Source organism: Oculina patagonica, chromosome 5 (assembly GCF_052425735.1).
Source record: "Oculina patagonica isolate OP01 chromosome 5, crgOcupat, whole genome shotgun sequence".
NCBI lineage: Eukaryota > Metazoa > Cnidaria > Anthozoa > Scleractinia > Oculinidae > Oculina > Oculina patagonica.
In genome coordinates this window covers 8,640,472-8,654,234 of record NC_135762.1, presented here as the reverse complement: position 1 = coordinate 8,654,234, position 13,763 = coordinate 8,640,472, and the positions used below count along the sequence as shown (strand labels likewise).

Below are 13,763 nucleotides of genomic sequence, written 5' to 3'. Positions count from 1 at the left end.
TCAACAAAGCTAAACTTCTGGAGAGGGTTTTTGAATAGATAGAAGACTGGAAAATTTGCAAGCCTAGGGCTCGTTTTAAAAACTCAGGAACGGTTTGTAAAGTATAGCACATCTCTTGATATATGATCATCGAACGTTTACCACAAATATAATAGACCTCTTTTGCTGTAACTGTTTCTGTTTTTCCCCTGTGATGTTCCCCTTAAGAATGTTTTCTTTCAAATTCAAACTTATTCATGTGATATGAATGAATGTTTCTCAGACAGAGAAAAGATAAATCCTCTAGAGAACATCACATGATGATCTAACATGCAGGAAAAGAAGGAAACTAAACAAAGCACTTTGTATTATGTTTATTTTAGTAAAAATACATGCAGTTTTCTGCAATTATTCTATAGTGCTATTTGTTTAATTTACGTGATTATTTAAAATACGTATAACAGTTTTTCACTATTTGTGTCAGACAGGAGAAAACTATGTACAAAAGGTTAAACTACTGAAGGTGACATTTAATCATTTGTACGGATGTTCATGTCACCATACCCCTCCGGCCCACTGCTGTCATGTCGCTGCTACTCATAAGTAAATATATGAATGTTTAGGGGACAGAGCTTACTGAGGGACTATGTCACGGGGATTCCGCACTTTTGTAGTCTAAACTGTTCTAATGGGTAGGCAACTTAACCCATGAAAAACATTTCAACATCTAAAGGAAGATACAACCTTAATTTGGGGATAGAAATAAAACTTCAGCTATAAATAACGACTTTTTAAGGCGCGCGGAAACAACTTGAAAACGTTAGCCTCACTTTTTCAAGTTGCAATCCATTTCTATCCGAGCCATCCACAGCCAAACACGCTTGTAAACAGTTTCAGTGTTTTAATATAGCAATTGTTAATAAAAATGGACCATTACTTTTAGGTTTCCTGTGACACAAATATAAATTTTGGCTGTCACGGTTCAAAAAATCTGTTAAAATCCGTGACATAGTCCCTTTAATTGCAATTAAAAAAGACATCATTTCCTTGTTTCGTAAACTTCTTTTTCGGCTTTCTTTTTCGTAATCAAGGGGGCATTATGCACGACAAAATGAATTGACAGGGGTATTACGAGGAAATAACTAGCAAAGTAGCTAACAGGCTGATTTAAAATTTAATGCTGATAGTTTTCAGTTCAGTATAGAAGTCCATAGAGTAAATTCCTCCTGTTCGGCCCAGTCCACTGTGCTTCCAGCCCTCACAAGGCATGCTGGGCTCGTTTGGTAGCCAGCTGTTTATCCACACGGAGCTAAAAAGAAAAAAAAATGAACAGGTCGAACATACAGCGGCCTCCAAATGGGTGATGTAAAACCGAAACCTAAGTAATAATTAGGGCCAATCACAGCAGACACAAACACTCCAGTGAACCAATCAAAACTTGAAGTATGTACATGTAGCCGGTGCCAAGCGCGGGAAAGCGTGCGTGAGTGAGTCACGATTGGCATTGACTCCACTTCTGATTGGCTGAGAAAGGGACGCGGCTTGTTAACCAATCACTAAGCGAAGTAATGCAAAACCAAAGTAAATGCGAATTACTTTAAATTCAATACTCAAGTTAAATCCGCTCTTTTTATTATGCATTTTGCTAAAATCTTTGAACTACCCATGCCAATGCGAAGTAGGAAAAGCTGGGCATTCGGTTGAGTTTAAAATTCACTTTACCTCCTTGATCTCATATATATCTCAGCAAACGAAGTTCTCGTCTGGTGTATTGGGCTTAAAACGCATCTAAGGCAGTCAAAGTCCTTTAATGTATAGGGCTAACATTGGCCGTTTTCACACTAGAAGACGGACAAATCGTCTACACGGACAAGTCGGCTGATGATTTGTTTGTCTAGTGTGAATTTAAGACGGCTTTTAGACGACTTGTCCGTCTAGACGACCAAGTCGTCCTCGAAAAATCGTTTCCTAGACGGCCAAATCGACGTCCATAATCGTGTCCGTCCCGTTTCACACTAAGGCGATTTGTCCGTCTCAGACGATTTGTCCGTCTAGACGATTTGTCGGTCTCTAGTGTGAAAACAGCCATTTCGAAGGAAGAAGAATTCTAAATTAGGCAAGGTAACAAAGGTGTGTATAGAACATGGCGTGCCAGCACTTTAATGCCTTATTACTATTCCCGTGGCGCTTTATTCGGAATCTGAAAAATGAATCGAAGTGAATAGAAATAGGAATAGCATTCAGTGCTATTTTCATCAGTTTAATTTAATGGCTTCGATCTATTAATAATTAGGTTGAAAGAAGTGCTGCGAGATCAGTAAGCGCAAAATCAAATGCTCCGAAAAACCTATTCCCCAAATAATCTTTTCTTATGATAGACTATTTTATATAGATAAAAATCGAAATTATTTTCTACAAGGGCCGGAAGTTACACGTGACGATATTGAAATAATAAGCTACTGTCACAACTCGTTTAGCTTTTTTCGCGGGCAAAGAGCGACTCGGTGATCGCACGATATGTAAAGAGCCTTACCCAACATTCAGCTGGTCTGCAATGCTATGCGCTAAACTAACGTCTTTGCACCAGATGGAGGCGGAAAGTCCATACATTGTCCCATTGGCTCCTTCTATAGCGTCAGTTGTAGTGCGAAATGGTATTATTCTTACCTGAAGGAGGAAATTAAAACGAGCTTTACGTTAGAAATGATAATAAAATGAGGTAATCAACCGAGTTTTAATTGGCTCGAGTGCTGAAACGGTCGAAACTACTATGGAACGGTATACCAGTCGCTTTCGAAGTCAGGAAAGTCCTAAAATATCAAATCTAAAGCATCTTTAAACTAAGACTTTAAGGTGTTCTTTTATTGCTAGGCTTATGGCAGCTACTTATAAAAATACTTTTTCCTCTCATTTTCAAAATCATTATGATTTAGGTTTGAAGCAAAGAAGATCACACTTTCTAGAGAAAATGGTTGCGGAAAATTTTGTGTGGGATAGCAGTTTTCAGTATGTACCAAACCGGTTTTCGACGCCATCTTGACGGGTAGGCAACACAGTTAGAAATTACGGTGGTTGTATGAGAATCCGACGGCAAATATTTTACAAAAATTGAATTCTGGAGAACGTATTAATTGTAAAGTTGAGATATTAGGCAAAAGTTTTTATTCGCCGAGTTTGAAGGATGTAGCTGGGCTAGAAAGCGTTCAGTTACGTTTTTAATTTCCCATACATTTGTCTATATGTTTTCCGCAAATTGACGCGCGGGGAAAAATTATTTGCCGTCGGATTCCCATACAAACACTGTAATTTTTGTTTTTGTGCGCTGTGTTGGCTACTAAAACTCAGGGATATTAGGCAATATCAAATGGTTTGTAAATCGTCGACTTGATTTATTTTATGCTACGACATCCTAGATAAAATAAAAAGTCTTATTTACCACCGGTCCTTGAACTTCCAATGTGTTAATGGTGTGGATCGTGGAACTTTGAAAACCTAAGTAATTGATATCAATGCAAAATTAATATAGTCTGCTAAAAAGTAGTAAAAAAATAAATAAATTATTTTCACTAGGTCTTGTAAAAAATATATATAACGGGTGCCTTTTTTACGTACACGGGCTAGAAATGTATCTATACGAAACCTTTTTTTAAAAAAAAAATAATAGATATTTTTTCAATGGTCTTTATTTATTAATAAAACAACATAAAAAGAGGGTAAAGGTAAAGTCTGCGCTCTAGCTAAGTGACCAATCGGGCCGGAGCTTATCTTCGGCTTCTGAAGCATAAAAAGCGACTTGAAGTTTTTCTACTTCTCACTCAGCGAGAAGCTAGTCCATCGTAGGGTAAACCCTCTCTCCTCCCATTTATGCACCTGAGTGGAGAGGGGCACTATGAGAGGCACTATGGAAGTAACATGTCTTGCCCAATTACACAACACAATGACCCCGGCCAGGGCATTTTTTTTTATGCCCACTTTAGACACTTAGTTTTTTTTTTTCGAATTTTATGAAGGAGGAAAAAGGAAAATGTTCACTATAATGTGCCCCGGGTGGAATCGAACTCGGGTCGTCTGCCTGAAGAGCGCGTGTGATACCGCTACGCCACCGGGAGCCGGGTTCCCAGATTCGTAAATTTTAATTATATATCCTGTTTCCCTTACAAATATCGATAGCTAACCGTAAACAGGCTAACCAAAGTGCATAGGATACAACTAAATTGGTCATGATCAAAATATATCACGCCATGCCTCGCTTACGGCATAATCTCAAAATATAACACGTTCTCAGAAGAACAATATATTTTATATTCTTTTGCCTCTAGACTGAGAACGGCTAGTTGAATTCTAGAGAAACTTCTAATGTTGCAATGATGCTGACCTCCAAGTACCGTAGGCTCTAAAAAGTATCCTTTGTCCAACTTGCTGTCAAGTTTTGGAATTTTCCCGCCACACAGGATCTCTGCTCCATCGTTTACTGCGCCTTGAATAAACCCTAAAATCTTTTGCCGGTGCTCCTTGCTTATCAAAGGGCCAACCTAACATCAGCAAAGAATCAAAGTAACTAATAGTATATTGTTGCTTTTAAAATGCCATCCATGTAATTCACATCGAACTGCGGCACGTTTTTCAGTATTTTAGTCAGCTATATTCATAGGCGTACGGGCACCTTCGGACCTGGGGGGGCGGAGACCTTGTTGCCCGAAAAAAAAAATGGCATGGGTTGAAAGCCGAATAAACAGGCATACGAAATGGACAACAGAACGTGCGTTAAATTAATCTCGTGACGTTGCCCAAAGATGTCAATGCACTGAATCCTTTTTCTTCGGAAATTTTTATTTATTCACTTTAGTTCAGCAAAAATAAAAGTATTTTAGGGAGGCAATTTACATTGTTTTTCTCCCACTTGAAAGTTATTTAAAATACGTGAAACATTTAGAAGATGAACGGGTTGAAACATATTGTTGAAAGTTTTGAGCTCATTTGAGTCAAAAGCATTAGCTTCCTTACATTTGTAACCGTATCGCAGCTTTGTAACCGTAACCGTATCGAGCGGGTCCACCGCTCGCAAACGTTCAAACTATGGAAAAGCTGATTGCAGCTGAATCGTGCAGAATTTGCGAGAAAATCGAATATGATTATAGCAATTTGCAAGAGGAAACGAAAGCAGATTAATGAGAAATTTGGACTTTTGAACCACAAAGTTCGGTATATTTCCAATATTTTTTTCTGTTGATATAATTCGTTTTGATTGTAATTTTGAGATTTGTCTGCTTATTTTCTATTTTTTCTCTGGCTTGTTGCCCGAATTCTTAGCGTTTTGCCCGAAAAATGTTGGCACTGGGGGGGCTGCAGCCCCCCTCGCCCCCCCGCCTCGTACGCCTATGGCTATATTACTTAGAGTTGAATTTTGTTAACGCGTCAAAGCAAAACTGACTTCAAATTGAATGACATTCACCCTTTTTTCGATTAAGTTGTCTAACGGCTTACAGTTCCTTATAAACCGCTGCATGCCTAAATCCATTAAAATTAAACGCTTTATTCCACATATTGCTTACTTTTTTTTTAACGTGGTGGCACTTCGGTCGGTTGGGCAGAAACAAAATAAGTAGGTTGATGAATGGGAGAGCCCAGAAAGCTGGAAGCTTCTTTAACGTGGCCTGAACAGCTAGACTATGGCAAAACAATTCAGGCTGTGCGAAACCAAGCAATTGATAAATTTTGTTGGAATGTTAAGCAACTTCCATGTAATTATAAGAGACTAATACAACGAAGTAAGCTTGAAGAAAATGCGGAAACTTGTGATCCTAATGATTATTTTCTTGGAATTTCATTGCCATTTCTGGCTTTCCCTCGCCTTGTTTTAGAATGCACTTTCTTTTATTTTAAATATTGTATGATCTTTCAGTTTTTCATGTTTTATTAATCTGGATCGGTCGGGCGATGGTAAACGAAGCTGACATTTCATTGTGAAGCCTTCACTGTACTGAATATATGTCTCACCTGTATGCTGGTCTCGTGTGGACTTCCAATTTTTAATCTCTGTACCACTCTGACGAATTTTTCTGTGAAGGATTGCAGAATAGACGCTTGGACGAAAATGCGATTGATGGAATGGACGTTTTGACCCTCGTTATGAAGAAAACTGAAAACAACATAATCTGATTAAGTGTCCTAGAAATATATGGTGCAGCAATTAAGTAAGCTGTGTTTTGTTTTGGTTTCTACTGATCATGTTACCTTCCTTTGATTGCAATAGGTAGAACTTCATCTAGATTTACATCGTTGAACACAATCATCGGGTGACAATTTGCCAAGTTTAAAGAGAACTTCTTTGTATAAAGTAGCTGACTCGCTCTCATTATGGCAGAAACGGTCTTTTCACTCCCTACCTGAAAACGATAAAACAGCATTTTTTGGCACACAAGTACATGACGATGAATGTTTACTCAAGGATGGTTTAGTTGGATTCGAATACTGCATATTTTCTCAAAATCCCTACACCCGCACTAGAACTTTACGAAAAGAAACGGGAAAAACCACCCGGGCTCCTGTGTGTATCAGTTAGGGTAATAGTAATCTTGGACACATTTTAAAAGGTTTCAATCATGAATTAACCAGGCGAATTAAATTCTTGTCAGTACTACTGTCGCTGTCGTTAGTAGTACGTGAATTTGTATTTCGGGTGAAATTGTAAATGGTACAGTCCGTTTCATACGCCGCGCGTTTGCGGAATATGGCGTAACAGAGCTATTTTGATGAAGAAATGTTCATATGACTGTTACTAAGTTAATCGTTTAACCAGATCAATCAATCAATCAACCAATCCATAATCAATCACTCAATCACAGATATCACAAAAAAACCGTTCAGTGTTCCAATAGACCCCGGGGGGGGGGGGGTACTCCCATATGTGGCCTATATAGACAGTATGTGCCGCCCGATAGGGTATGGTTTTTGAGGTTCTCGGTCCTTAAATAGGGTATCATTTTTGCTCCTTTTGGCAATGTGTTCCTGGTGCGATCCTTAGATAGGGTACCTAAATTCTATTAGCTAAAATAAACGCCCAGCTAAACGAAAAAAAAGGTTTCTTAAAACAGAATTTTCTGTTCAGGTATTAGTAAAGCGATTTTATAAAGATTTGTGTCTTGCCGTGCGCGGTTAGCCGTCACGGAACGCTTCTCCTTCCCTTGAATAGGGTGTCTTTTTTCGGTTTTGGGCCTTAAAAAGGGTATCAATTTTCGCTTTCTTTATCCTTAAATAGGGTCAGGGTTTAAGAACCTTGGCGGCACACCCCTATCCGAAATTTATGGGAGTACCCCCCCCCCCCGGGCAATAGACCAATCTGAGTCAAATTCCCCTCGCTAGGACATAAATCCCTTGACATAAATCCCTTGCATGGCGGTCAATGAATTTACAAATGATTATTATTTACCAATGCCAAAGCTTTAACAGTGGGATGCGCCGCCATAGCTTTACCAATAACATCACCTTTACCGTACACCACATTCACGACACCTTTAGGAACCCCTGGAATGGAAATGATTTTAAAAATGAAAAAAATAAATACAGTATAAATAATTTTATTTCCCTGAAAAATTGATAAATGGAAGGCATTTTATGAAATATTTATTCCTATTTTCACTTCTGGATACGCACAAACCCAGAAACGTAAGCATACGCACGAATGCGCTAATCAATAGCGCGTTTTGTTACCGCATAAGCAAAAGCTAAAAGCTAAATAATATACTGTTCATTAATTGATTTGTTGTGGAAGTAGTTTCTACTACTGTAGCATAGACAGAAATCAATTTGGCACAATAAAGTCAGTTTAAAATTTTGTTTAATTTTCGCCATTGGTTTATTTTATGACATGCATATGTTATCTAATTTTTCGCGCAAGTGGTGCACTAGGACTCCTTATCATTTTTGGCATTGTCTCTTCAAACCACAGCCTACTAGTTCAACTTCGATCTCAGGCTTTCATTCGTTTTCCTCCCTCGTTGTGTAAAGAAGAGAGAGAGAGAGTGCCCGCGATCAAAGTTGACCGTTGTTTAAAGACAGGGAGGAAGTGGGATAGAAAACCGGCACTTTCCTTTGACGGCATAGCGGTGCCAGGAAACAGTGCAAAGCTGTGTCAATCAAGGCATTGCTAAGAAAGACCTCACCCAATTTTTTTTTCTACACGCGTGTAGAATGCGAACAGAGGCGGATTTCGCGTGCGATGTTTTACGTCGTCGAGATATTTTTGCATATTCAGCCGGATTGCTCACCTGATGTTTCAAGTTACTGAGAATATATCAGCGGCGTGGAATATCAGGCGAAAAAATTTGTCAGAGCTGACATTCAGCAGCCAAAAAAAATTGGTAGATCGTCATGGAATCTTAAGAATTCTATTAACTAGTATAGTTCGCAAAACCTCACTTTTGCCAGACCGGTAGCCGTTACCGCCGTTTTTTCTCTCTCTTTAGAGTAGTTAATAGAGGAAAATGGTTGTAAAGCCTGGAAACTCCAATAGAGCAAGCAAGATGCAAATATGTTGGAATGTTTTCTATCTTTTGTTTTAAACACTTTGCATAAAGACGTTTCTATTGGTTAGTTGCTTTGATAGAAGTAAACAAATACGGTTTGTGCACTGTCCTGATGTCAAAAAATGTGAACTTAACAGAGAACTTTGTCAAGCTATTTAGTATTCCCTTAGCGACCATTCGATTGCTACTGCGCACACTCAGTTGCCCTGCACCGCTATGCCGAACTTTTAAGTCGTTTCACAAAGGAAGTTTCTCTCCCACCCTCCCACCCTTGTTTAAAGATAAACGGTACGTGAAGAAGTCTAGGTATCATTACCTGCATCACTGAATGTCTTGGCAAGTAAATGGACCTCAATAGGAGCCAGACACGAAGGCTTTATTACCACGCAGTTACCGCTGGCCAGTGCTGGGACCACGTGCCACAAAATGGAGTGCAGAGGCGAAGCCCATGAAGTAATAAGTCCAACCACACCAAGTGGGTAGCGAGATGCATAGCTGACTGAATCTGAAATGTGAAAAAACATCGATAACTCACAAAACCGTTATGACTACAGTAGAAAAGTTAAGCGTATAAAGTGTTTGTATAGAGTTCATATTTCGTGGCTTTCAGCTAAAAGATAACGTCTGACTAGAATCCAAACAATTTCCCAAATAATCTCGAATGACTTCTCGGATAAGGACGATAAACTGTAGCTCTTGTCTCCTGCATCTTCTCTGTTATGGTTTAGTAGGGGACGTTAAAGGACCAAAATCAGTGTTCAAAAAGAGTAGGGGACTCTCCCCTGTGATTGTGGTCTGGCCTGAAGGGTTGGTGCTTCACATGGGTTCTAGAGACCTCTTTGCGACTTTCCCCCTTGGACGTATCCTGAATTTCAGACATCCCTCTCTGGTCGCCTACTCTCAGGCTACCTTGGACGTAATTGTCCAAGAAAATATCAATTAATAAATAAAACTATGCAAAACAGACCCGCGTACCTTCTCTGTTTCTAAGATATAGATAGCGCCTGGCCAGAATCAGAACAAATCCAAAAATCGAATACTTTATCTCAAGTTATACAAAGCAGACCTACGTCAATTCTCTCTATCTCTGTATTTCGTCTTAATATTGGAATAAACTTGCCTTTCGTTCGCGTTGCTGACTCCATTGTAGCCACTGCCTGTGCAGTAAAATGCTTTATATTGTGTACCTCTCTTGTAATGTCGTTGTCTTCTTTACTAACGCCATGAATCGCTCGTCCTTGGTCCATGATCTCAGCACGAATGAATCCTTCAGATCTTTTTGCCAACAATTCAGCCACGTGAGTTAAAACTTCCGCTCTCTCGATCTGTCATTTAATTTTGCAAAAATGAATTTTTGTTCATAATTAACGATTGGAAGAATGAAACAAAATATATCATGGTTGTTTCTTTATTTTTGTATATCTATCTCACTTAAAACCCACTTTTGTGAATGGAGCTTTCCTGCTAGCTGTTTTGTTGGGCGAGCGCTGGGTATCAGCCTCACTCCTATCCCCCTCGACAACTTTTTTTCAACTCAGCCCAAGCCTTCCCTGTTTTCCTAATCCAAGATGGCGCCGTCACTTGCTCAAAATGCGCCCATACTTCATCTACCGTCCTGGTAAAATATCATCATCATCATCATCATCATCATCATCATCATCATTTACGTCATCATTTCTACTCTATCATCATCAGCATCATTATAACTTTGATTCACCATAACTTCGTTAACTTTAAATATATATTTTTTTCTGTTAGTACCTTAGACACTTTTGACCAGAGTTTAAATGCAGAGCTTGCAGCCTCCACGGCCTTTTCTAAGTCCATCACACTCGATTGCGGGTACTTGCACAGCGCTTCTCCTGTGCTTGGATTCAACGTGTCAGAAAACTTGCCGTCCTCGGGAGGAAGGAATTCACCATTGACAAAATTGTAGATTTGTTCAGAAATCTCACCGCGTCTGCATAAGAAACGGAATACTTAATTAGAAAATCAAGCCACACTTTAATACACGTCATTGCTATTTGTTTACCTGGTCTTCATTCCCGCTAAGGAGTTGTAATTCTTGTTGTTCAATCTCCATAGATCACTTTGTTATAATTGCGCCAAGAAATGGTATGCGGGAAAATCACGGGTGATCACGGAAGTGAAAAATAGTCTCATCTTGCCCGTTCGGTTAGCTACCAAAAACCCAGCCATAACTTCCCTTCGTTTACCCTCTTCGGCCGATTTAAGACATCTAAACTTATGTGACAGGTTTGATGCTGTAAATATAGTCAGCCTTCGGGGATTATAATCATTTTTACATGTATCAAAAAAGGGAGAAGGTACTTGTTGACATTGTCTCCGCCCCAGGCCTCCCTACTTGGTAAAAGCGCGGTGCGCGGACTTGGCGTCATGGCGCCGCCTAACATTCAGACCACGTGCTCCCTTTTTGCCGCCTTTCATCGACGCAATGCAGCGGCGCCTGCGGAACAACATGAACGACGCAATACTGTGAAAGTAAAGTATATCTTGGCAAAGAACACAACACGATTCCACGACGTCTCCGGGAGTTGGTTAAATTGCCAAAAATATCTTTCCTGCACCTCAACAAATTTATTGAGTAAAGAAACATGCAGCTAGACAAACATCCTTCTGGCTTTTGCAAGTTATTTATTTACGGAAAACGTCTTTACATGTACATGAGGCATTTGAAGAAATTGTTGAGCTATCCGCAAAGAGCTTTAAAGCGAGCTACAAAAATGCGCATAATACAAAAAGCGAGTCAGTCACGAAATCTCCTGCTCTGTGTTTCTTAGTACGTAATCCCAACTACAGCATTCTTTTTCACAGAACATCGCCTTTGTACTCTTAACCTGGGGCAGTTTGCCGGTAAACATTTCTGTATGTCATAATAATTTTAATGTTCACTTGTTTATTCAAAGATCGCTCCTATTAAAAGATTCAACCAATAAAGCGATCATCTTAATAATTTTGTTATCGTTGCCTAGGAGACAAGACGATCTCGAAACAATCAGCTGCTACAGGCAGCAATTAGATAATTATTCCAAAACAGAAAAGGTTTTGTTGCCTACCTGTGACCGCTTCATGGATAAAATTGAATATTTAATAAAGTAATTTCGATTTGAACGGCAGGTCACTGTTGCTTTGAAAAGCCAGCCAAGCCTTACTAAATCATATTGAATGTAATTTTCGTCCAAAAACATTTACAAGTAAAAGTTATTTTTGAAAACTGGGAACGATAATCTGAAGCAAAACAAATTAAAAACATATCTCAGAAAACGCTTTATCGCGGACAATGATACACGTTAAAACTGAAACGTGAAGCGTATAACGAGAGAACTGATCACGAAACCCTCATGCCAAAGTGCAGCAACCAGAGGCAGTTATCTACAAAACGTCTTCCCACATGCCAAACTAAATTCATTTATATATGTTATAAATATTTACTGAAGAGGACAAGTGAGAATTTCCGCTTAAGAACCAATTACGACTTTACTTGGAAGCATGTTTTTGTGTGCCTCATCTCGGCAGTATGCCCATATTATAGTAACTTGATTGCTTCAAGTTTGTAGAGTTGTGGACCGAGGGATGGGTAATCCAGTGTTTAGAGGTCTTTGCCAAGTGAAGCTGAAGGTTGTCATAACAAAATATCATTTTATGTCCATTTATACCGTCAGTTTTAACGCTTAACACAATTGATCTCATTATTTTTCTTTTACGACAGCTACAAAATGTAAAAACCTTTAAATTGAAAGAGGAAATGAAAGCTGTTTAAGGTGTTACCGCCGAACCTTCATAATTTCTTTGATTATCATTAAAAGTAGAGCATGATTTCTATGAGGGAAACGAAGTATTGTCTTCAGAGTGGAAAACGGATTTCTTAAACCTCCCGGGTAACTCGAATCAGAAGTGATTCTCCAAGGATTCGGCTTCACTCCAGTCGAACACTGTAATTTGACCAACGAATTCTCGAACCGATTTTAGTTTTTCTTGGGGTTCGAGAACTGATCAGGTTGCCACGGTACGAACCTATTTGCCTGAAATATTAGTCGTCAGTTGGTTGAATAAAACTAGTTGAAGTCTTGACCGTTTGATTCGGAAAATCGTCGGTTTATCTTTATTGAAGCCTACTGTTTGGTAAAGATAACCCAACCTAATAGGGTAGTGTAGGTAAATTTGTGTGTGAATTTTTCTTTCTAAAGAAAACAATATTTAGTTTAACTTGTACCAAACCGCGTTAGCTCGCGTTCGTTCCCTTTGATCGATACTCATTTCCGTTTCCGGGATGATTTCGTTCATAAGTAGATCTTAACGCCACAAGCACTGAAAATTTTTCAGACAATCATCCGAGTGTCTGAATGTAGTCCAGCTTCCTGCACAAGCTACTAGCTTTTTTGCAAATGTAATCGATACAAGTTTGCTTTTCGAGGACTAAAGCGGAATAATTCATAGTCAATACTCTTACCTAAAAAGGTGATTAATTTGAGCTAGGAAATCCATGTTCGGCGAATAGGCGTTTACGGAGTTTTCTTGGGTGTCGCTGCAGTCTCTTGCAAGAAGGCACAGAGGCTAATTCTAGATTTGAATCAGTTGCAATTCTGGTTTATAACTGAGACGCTTAATGTAGGCACAAATCTACCGTACATTAATTAACACCGTCCGACGACCGCTTGGCACTTGTTTTGGAACGGACTGGGCAATTATATACATGTATTATGTATGCGAGGTAATAAATTAATTATACTGTAGCACAAGACAGCGGGATCATTAATTTTAGTTGTAAATAATGGTGGGGTCATAAATTTAGTTTGGTTGCGTATGTTTTAAATCCGACTGAAATAAATTTTCAATTCGTACGTGACTAAGTTAAGAGGCCGGTGTACTTTGAAATTATAGTAACAGTTAGTAATTTCTTGCATTCGTTAATATATACAGTTTAAACATTGTTTTTTGTTAAAAGCTGTCCAGCTGTTTTCTTTTTTAATTTAAGTTCATCTGTCCTTTCGTCTGGCAAACCGACTGGGCTTGTCTCAGTTGAGAAGTAGTCGTATAACTGTTTTAAATTTTAACAATTTCGTTGAGTTTTGTATTTAAGTGGCTCTTTGAAAACCTTACTCTTCCACGCAAGCATAAAAAACGATGGGTGACTTTGCAGTTAGTAGAACAAGCTTTTTATCAAAAGCCAAGATAGATAAGTGCTGAAGAATGACAACATTGACAATAACACGTCAAAAGCTAGACTTAACGGGCCTT

General features: G+C 39.0%; 1 protein-coding gene across 1 annotated transcript; it reads right to left on the bottom strand.

Moving 5' to 3' along the window:
• Window positions 1–338: 338 nt before the first annotated feature.
• On the bottom strand, window positions 339–13,195 carry LOC144655296 (2-aminomuconic semialdehyde dehydrogenase-like). The gene is made up of 12 exons (XM_078515510.1): window positions 12,976–13,195; window positions 10,266–10,464; window positions 9,625–9,829; window positions 8,821–9,009; window positions 7,409–7,503; window positions 6,214–6,365; window positions 5,977–6,118; window positions 4,355–4,511; window positions 3,416–3,471; window positions 2,513–2,646; window positions 697–1,288; window positions 339–664 (listed from the first exon to the last, which is right to left on the bottom strand). The coding sequence occupies exons 1-11, from the start codon at window positions 13,008–13,010 to the stop codon at window positions 1,147–1,149; spliced, it is 1,506 nt and encodes a 501-aa protein (XP_078371636.1). The 5' UTR covers window positions 13,011–13,195; the 3' UTR covers window positions 339–664; window positions 697–1,146.
• Window positions 13,196–13,763: the final 568 nt, after the last annotated feature.